The following is an 8,474-nucleotide window of genomic DNA, read 5'->3' as shown; positions in this document are numbered from 1 at the left end:
GTATATATCGTCACGTGACATTGTATATTTAATCAATGATAGAAAAATTACATATGGTATATATTTATGTTTTATACCTAAACTTTGTATCAAATATTTATATTTTTAGTTTGTACCCACTTTTAATTTACAACATTTTTTTAATTTGTAGTATTTTCTTTTTAGTTTTATTTTGTACCCATGTATTAATTTCTTTTAGCGCCTATATTTTTAAAAATTTCATTTGTACTCATAATTTTTTAATCTTTTATTTGTATCCTAATTTATTTATAATGTGCCCATTCTTCTTTATTAATGTACCACTTTGTTATATGTGAAATGTACCAATTTTTTTAACACTATGGATACATTTTTTTACCATTTATTATTTCTTATTTTTACATAATTTTTATCCATTTATTCAATCAAAATGTTACGGGAGAGATACAAGAAATAATGTGCAAGGGAAAGAATAATGTATAAGGGAAAGAAATATGTTGGATCACTTATAAATGATTTTGGACGGGACACGAGAGATTCTTAAGTACACAAATTTTATACATTATGTGTCCACCTCTCTTCTTGTAGGGCCAACTTCTAAACCCTCATGATAAATAAAAAATTATTATGCATCACCGTTATAAGGCCAGCTTCTAAATTCTCATGATAAATAAAATAATTCTTACGCATAATGTACAACGAAATGATAGAGATACAGACATTTGTATATGACAGATTTTCTCATTGTGTCGTAATTTCAAGTCGAGTGTATTAATATGCTAAAATCAATGGACAAGGGAAATTTTTTATCTGAATTTTTTATTGTCAAGATGAGAAAGAAAGTTTGAAACTATTACAATAATTTAAAAGATGAGAGAGTTTCAATCCCTAGACACATGGGGTTGAAACCCAATACCCTAAGCATTTCTAGTGTGCTCAAATGTTCACTTTTAATATATGTGCTGTATAAATTAAAATCACTATAACTATATACACTCATTCATCTGGGGCAAATACCATATTCTTCTGGGGTACAAGTTTGTAATGATAATGAAGGGTAAAAAGGCTTAATTACCAACCTCAATTAATCAGAGGTTTTCCATCACTAGGTGCCGTTTCTGCGAATCTCAAATAATCCGCCGGCACTGGAATATTTAACTCTGAACAAATGAAGTGTACTATCTTTCCGGTCTCTGCCCCAAACACCATTTTATTCAACGTTACAGCAATGGAGAGCCTATTTTTTATGTCACAGAAAGCAGTTGAGCCACCCATTCCTGAGTGGCCAAAGCCAATAAGGGACCCGTCCTGGGAATAATACCTCCTAAATCCCAGTCCAAATTTCCCATCTGGTTTAGCCAAATGTGCATATTCGCCGACACCCATGAAAGCATCATGAATTCTGGGGTTGCTAAATATCTTAGTGCCATCCTTTTGAGGACTAGGATTCACAACGATCTCATCCAACACGTTGTCACTTGCGTTGCAAGTGTTACTGTCGCTGCTTGTGTTTCTACTGTGACTACCAATGTCCTGGTCCTTGCTATCTTGTGGAGTCTTCTCATACTTACTAGTTCTCATACTCCTAAAAGCAGCAGCTATCTTTTTGCTTCTGTTACCTTTCTGCTGTTTTGGTGACGGTTGAGCAGGAAATTTGGGAATGTGAGAGTGGCTACCAAGAGCTGGCTTAGAGGAAGAGGAGTGAGGCGGTGGAACAACACCGTCATCAGCTAAGGCTGCATAGTAACGTGCAAGTGCACGGGCTGAGAAATGTCCATTAGCTGCAGGTATCATGGCACGACGAACGTTTAGCATGTTAAATAGAACGGGCAATGCAGTTGCGAGCTCTGGCTGGAAAGTGGAGGGCATATCAGGACGACCCCTAATCCCTGAAAGCTTCTTCAGCTCTTCTGTATCGGGTGTAAGGGTTGCAAGTCGAGATTCCACACCTAGGAGAAGAGCAAAAAGGCATGGTAATTAAAAATGGAAATCCCAGGTTCACGATTACCACCTTCTGATAAATTACCGAAGCAATACTTTCATATTGACTGAAAGCAACAGAAAGCAAAATAGTATATCAACTCAAAGAAAGAAATGCAATTGCAGAGTCATGACACGTATTCCATGGGTTTAATGAAGCAAAAACATGGTATACTTGCCTGGAGGTATTCCGATATAAAACTCCCCTTCTATTTGGAGGGAACGAACAAATGCTTCTTCAAGAATCTCCTTGAATTTCCTCTTCGATGCATGCTGTTCCACCCGAACAGATATATAGAAAAATGGTCAAAGCAAGCATTGAACATGAGATTCACGTTCATACAAACAATGATTCCAATAGATACTAAAACGTAATGAAAATAATAGATGTTAAAAATTGTTCTGAATAGTTGGCAACTGTACCTCAATGATTCCACCGCATATCCAACCAAAAGTTAGGTAGTGATACAGCTGCTCCTGGCCAGGTTCAGTCTCAGGTTCTGAAAGGGCAACGCGGTTTAAACACTCCTCCCAGTCTGAGATAAGCAAAGGGTTTTCTATGAGGTCTGCCGCAGCATTGTGCAGTCCAGAGGTATGGTTAAGGACATGATGGACCTAAAAATCAAAGGAAAGTACAAACAAAACTTATGGCTTTAGTGGATATTGGATTAAGAATATCAGTAATTGAATCACAAAGTATATACCTTTATGTTATGTTTTCCAAATGATCCAAATTCTGGCCATATATTTGCTACATCTTCCTCGAGGTTCAATTTTCTGAAGGGGCGGAAAAGTTAAAACAATTTACCGTACTTGCCAACATAATGCATAAAGAGACATTATAAATCCCTCGTCAAGTCATTATAGTTAAAAGTAACATGTATGGCAGTTATTTTGTCAAACTACTCCTGAAGCCATGCAGGTAATGCCTAAAATATCAATTATTTCTCCGTATGGATCACATTATGGAAGTTTTTATACCAAGATTGATTCCCCAACTGTGCAGAATGGAATGGGATCCCAGACCACCTAACACAACGAGATACAAGCTACATGCTATGAAGACGCAAAAATAGAAATGACAGCTCATTCTAAATCAGGTAAAACCATATAACATGCCCAAATGCCTCAGGCACATATTTTATACAGTAAAAAGAAACATGGAAATAGAATGGATAACATGGAAACATACTAATACTCACCCAGTGTCTACCAGCCAATGTAACATTCCAGCCGTTATACCCTTTGTAGCAGAAAAAACTGGGAAAAGGCTGTCGGGCTGAACTGGACGAGGATCATATCTACCAAGCACTCCAGCAGCAGTGTCAATAATAACTTCCCCATCTTTGTAGGCACATACCTTAATTCGAAATCATGAAAGCTTGATTAAACTATAGTTCGAAAAGAAAAATAGTCAAGTTTAAAAACAAACAATCAATTTTTTTGAAAGTACAAAAGAAGTAATAATAATATGAAACAACTGTTGTGTACTTCATTCAATACAAAAACAGAGGTAAAAATAAATAAACAATTCCAAGGGCATCTAGCGATCTAGCTCTTTGATCTATTGACATAAAGCCTTAACAAGAAAAGATCAGCATTCATAGAACACGCAACACAATTGTAACGAAGTGAAACTTGCACTGGAATATAAGAGAGAGCAGAAAGATCATACAATGTCAAGGTTTATTAAACAATATACATAAATGGAAAAGGACTATTCAAATTTTCATGGCATCATATATTATCAACAGATAAATTGGTGCACACCTGGACTCCAAGTATTTTATTGTTATTCCCCAGCTCAACTAGGAGTTGCCTCAGCTTGGCCTCCACATTAGAGTGGGCAGGTGTGTCATAGACCCAGTGATCATTTTCCATTGGTCCCCTACTAATGTTTCTGAAAATTTTGGGTCGATCAGAAAAGAACCAGATATGACAACAAACCAATGCAACACAATATTCAGCATACACTTACCCTTGTAGAACGGATTCAGCAAATGGTCTCATGATCTCTTGATATACAATCCGGACATTCATTGTGGAAGAAAGCCCTACGTCCAAGTCAAATGCAAAATTAAAAAGTTATAATTATTTAACACACAAACAGCAGAGAAAAACTCCGTATACAGACCTCTGAGAAGATTGAGAACTCGTGAAAAGATTACAATATCACCAGGGAATGCGTCTACCTAATAAAGGAATTCTTACTTTAGCATAGATGAAATTAGTCAATAAACAGAGCAGAGAAGCACAGCGGTAGGAGGACATTATGCATGAACTTACAGGATTAAAGCGTTTTGCCTCCTTCTGGTTAAGTTGCATCTTGTCCTGTATAACCTTCATGTTTTTTGCTCTTTGATCCGCCAAAGATTTCATTGTTTCCTAAGGAAGATCATAAGCTAATAATAAACTGAACAGGATTTTTATATTGATACTAAATAAATAGGATAGGAAGACAAACTGAATAGAATAGAACTTCTGTCGTTGGAAAAATAGAACCAATCTAACCAGTCCAAAGTGGATAAACATACACATTAATGCATACTTACATGAGACTCTTTGGCAGGTGTTGTACTTCGGAATAATATACTTGTTATTTCCATTGCCTGCTCTGGAATATCTAGGCGCAACTTAAGTCCCATTTCTGCAAAAGCAGACAATAGAGCAACATGGTCCCCCTGTGACAAAGCATTGCAATGTAATAATCAAAGAAGTACTGTCAAGTAATTTAAGTGAATGCAGATTGTTCCCTGTTTACAATTACAGCACACTTCATTTAGTCTGACAAACAATATTACCGTCATCACTTAAAAAAGCATTGCTATCACTCATTACAGTGCTCTTATTAGCTTGACAAAGATGATCCTCAACATCTAAACGGAAAGGCAAGAAAGTAAAATTTTACATAGCACTACTAGTCGTTGCATTCCATGGAGAGCAATTCATAAGGGCTCTGAAACCTTAGGATACTCCAAGGTCAATCTTTTCAATCATTGAGCCTACTCACCTAAAAATCTTAACATCAAGTAACCATATGATATCAAAACTAATAACAGTTTGTTTTTCAAGAATTTTTTTATTATAACAGTTTGTACAAACCTCGGTAGAAGCCAAGAACATCTTTGCAAGTGCTTTTTTAAAAGAGCTTGATAATTTCTTTGTAAGCCCAAAATCAAGCAAAATAGGACGATATGGAAGTTCCTTGCTCACAAGAAAGTTTCCTGCAAAAAAGACTCAAGGATTAGTAAACCATGTAATACCTCACAAACTTGGTGAGTCGTGAATTCACTTGTTCTAAACAAAAAATAGGTGAAAAATAATAAAAACGGATGGGGTGGGAAGAGGGATACCAGGATGAGGGTCTCCATTAAAAAAACCATCAACATATATTTGATGGGCATATGCACGTGTGATTTCTTCAACAACCTTTTGTTTGTCAACACCAAATTCTTCCAGCGCTTCTATGTCATTTATACGAATACCATCCATAAACTCTGAAATGAGGACTTTCTCTGTTGACTAAACAAAAGCAGCAGGATGGTAAATGAGAAATATGTATAAAACAGGAAAGACAGCATCTATAGTTAAAGAAATGAATTAGATCAACCACCAGTAAAGATCAGGAATAAAGGAGTCCCTATATACCTCCTTTTTCAGTTTTTACTCACTAAAACCACTTTTTTTTGTTGTTAATATCACTAAACCCCACTATATTCCACCATAAGTCATCTTTAGATTTTTATATGAACAATTGCTCATATTACTCTTAGTTAAACGAAATTGTGCTTGCAAAGTCATATATATTAGAAGAAAGGAACAGATAGTACCTGAATAACCTCTGGAATCAAGACATCCACTCGATCGGCACGTGTGTTATCATCACATTTGGTATCGCAGCCAAGATTTTTAGCCACTGTTCTGGTGTTCTCTACAGAAACAGAGAGTACGTAAACAAAATCAATAAAGTAGACAAAATGAACAAACCTGTAATACAAATGGTCATCAAGGTTGCCAAACTAAAAAGGTATAAGACTTCAGCAGTAAGACAAAATTTAGAAATAAGGATGACAGTTAATTATACCAGCTTCATGATTGAAGTCAAGCTCTTTGGGAGATTCTTTGCACCATTCATCCATCATAGGATTAAAATTGTACTGAGGCTCTGCCCATGCTATCCAGTCAACAATTGACTTTGCATTCTTCAAGTCCTGCAAAACAAAAGTATGTCCGAGAATAATTTAGTTACCCCTTTTTAATTTATATAACCCGAATCTCAAAAGCCAAGCAAGACAAACCTCCAATATAATTGTCTTGATCCCCTCATGTTGAACTTTAACAACTACTTCCCGCCCGTTGAGCAGGGTGGCACGGTGGACTTGTGCGATCTGCATAAATTAGGATGGGAAACCAATTAGATAAACCTTTTTTTCTAGAATCAGAGTATCATTAGCAATGAATCTTAGCTAAGTGGTTATATTTGTTCACTCTACTTCCAAGACCCAAGAGTCTAAAAATCTTACTGATGCTGTTGCCAAAGGAACATCTACAAAGTCTAAGAACAACTCATTCATTGACTTCCCCAACTCTCTCTTTATAGTTTGACAAACCTGTGTAAATGAAATTGTCAGTTAGCAAATGACGTCGCAGATGATAATTGTATATTGATATTAAATCTATAAAGACAAACCTCTTCCAAAGGACGAGGAGGAAGAGAGTCCTGTAATTGCTTGAGAAGGCATATGTATGCCTCAGGAAGTACATCTGCCCGTGTAGACAGATACTGCCCAAGTTTCACCCACAAACCTTCCAACTCCACTATCAAACTGAGAAGACGTTTAGCATTTCGCTTATGCGCATTTTCCCATAAAGCATCTGTTTTAGTTTTGTTAGTCCATTTTTCTCTTTGCTGCAGAGCCTTCAATGATTTATAAGAAAAATAGGTTAAAAGGGTATTTTATATAAAATAGGCAGCCTAAAAGTAAAAGGAAATGAATGAAATTTACCTTGTAATCTAGGTATATCAGAAAAGCAACTGTGCATACTTTCATGCGTCTTTTGTACATGTTTCCCCATCCCATCGGTGTAAATGGACTCAAGAGTAGTTTAAATTCACAAATCTTTGCTTGGGGGAAGAGAGGGGAAAATAAATGGCCAGAGTTAGACAAAATTGATCCAAATAAACCGACACATGGTCAGTCGGGAAATAGAACACAAAATGAAGTCAATAATATGTCCACAATATAAAACTAAAATCAGAGAGGACTACCCTAAATTTAACAAAATAAGGAAGATTTGAACAGTTAAGAGGAAAAGCTAAAGGGAAAGAAAGCTCAAGAAAATGAAAATCTCAAGTTTGAAATTAAGTGAGCTGAAACTCCAAGCAACACAAGCAATCATTGTATAAATTCTTATGCAATAACCACTATGAGATGATTCAAATGTGTAAGTCCTGTTTGACTTTGTTATTATTGCTAATAAAACAACGAAATGGAAGTCCTTTTTCAAGTGAAGGCATACGGCTTCATAAGAAAAATAAAAGAATATGCCAAATAAATATCCGAGCGAACTAACATATCAAAAAGAGGCAGGTATGTCAGCGATCAAGATGATCATTTACTGTTCCCCCCCCCCCCCCCCCCCAAACAATAATCCTTTCTAGTGTTCTTATAGGATCAATGCATCAACTTCAAGCTCATGAACATAAGCTCAAAGTTAGCAAAACCCAATAAGCACAACCACTCCTACTAAATAGTTCTTAACTCCCATTGCCCCTTGCGAGGCATTGTGATTTATCCCTACCAATATCCTCCATTGAAACTTGTACATGTACGCGCATACAATGGTAATTTTTGGATGCCACTCATACAAAGGTAATTTCTTTCACAACGATAATTCAACAAGATTTGAAATTTTATTGATGCAGCTTCAAACAACTTCACCAAAACCAAACATTTCAAGTGTTCATACAAAGTTAACTTCTTTCACAATGGTAATTCAACAAAAAAATGGAAATTCAGGGATGCAGCTTCAGACACCTTTTACTAAATTCATCTGACTCCTACCAACCACATTCTCATGAAAATTCATTTCTCTGGCTGAAATTCAAAACTTAATTCATAAAACCTCTCAAATTTTCGAGCTATTAAATTACTTCGCGGCCAAAAAATTCATCACTCAAAACTTAATCAGCAAATTAAACTACAACTAATCAGTAAATTACAATCAATAATTCGAAGAAAAAAAAACGATATTAACAAAATTAATCAGAGGAATGTAATCCACCTCAAGTCCCAGAGAGCTCCGCTAGCGAAAGCAGAGGAGAGAGGATAAGCTGAGAGCAATTTGGAACTGAAAATTGTTGAGGAGAAGAAGAGACTGGTGGGTAATTTCGTCGAAACGACGACTGTCGTTTTCGTGACTCGACTTAAGAGTCTTCCGCCACTTCCTGTGACCGTTCGATCGCGAGCTAGTCCAATCGGGGGAAAAAAAACCGCGGGAAATTAAAACATGGG

General features: G+C 36.2%; 1 protein-coding gene across 2 annotated transcripts; it reads right to left on the bottom strand.

Moving 5' to 3' along the window:
* Positions 1-768: 768 nt before the first annotated feature.
* LOC103400203 (uncharacterized) lies at positions 769-8,474 on the bottom strand. Of its 2 annotated transcripts, XM_070813216.1 has the most exons (19): positions 8,245-8,474; positions 6,966-7,079; positions 6,650-6,877; positions 6,483-6,569; positions 6,258-6,347; positions 6,044-6,170; positions 5,790-5,890; positions 5,313-5,481; positions 5,062-5,183; positions 4,512-4,640; positions 4,246-4,344; positions 4,094-4,151; positions 3,938-4,013; positions 3,730-3,859; positions 3,162-3,319; positions 2,664-2,736; positions 2,383-2,574; positions 2,139-2,232; positions 769-1,928 (listed from the first exon to the last, which is right to left on the bottom strand). In XM_070813216.1, exons 2-19 carry the CDS (start codon positions 7,038-7,040, stop codon positions 1,060-1,062), a joined length of 2,877 nt encoding a protein of 958 aa, XP_070669317.1. In that variant the 5' UTR covers positions 7,041-7,079; positions 8,245-8,474; the 3' UTR covers positions 769-1,059. The 2 variants fall into 2 exon arrangements, with proteins under 2 accessions (XP_070669317.1, XP_070669318.1); XM_070813217.1 differs by lacking the exon at positions 4,246-4,344 and having other exon boundaries at positions 8,245-8,377.

Source organism: Malus domestica, chromosome 15, assembly GCF_042453785.1.
Source record: "Malus domestica chromosome 15, GDT2T_hap1".
NCBI lineage: Eukaryota > Viridiplantae > Streptophyta > Magnoliopsida > Rosales > Rosaceae > Malus > Malus domestica.
Note: the sequence above shows the minus strand (reverse complement) of the source record. Positions and strands in the feature narration are given on the sequence as shown.

Excerpts from the sequence above, each read along its gene's own strand:
- LOC103400203 (XM_070813216.1), bottom strand. The coding sequence starts at position 7,040 with ATGGGATGGGGAAACATGTACAAAAGACGCATGAAAGTATGCACAGTT. Across the intron at positions 6,171-6,257 it reads TCAAGACAATTATATTGGAG|GACTTGAAGAATGCAAAGTC; the intron begins GTTTGTCTTGCT and ends TTTGTTTTGCAG. Across the intron at positions 2,737-3,161 it reads CATTGGCTGGTAGACACTGG|AAAATTGAACCTCGAGGAAG; the intron begins GTGAGTATTAGT and ends CCGCCCCTTCAG.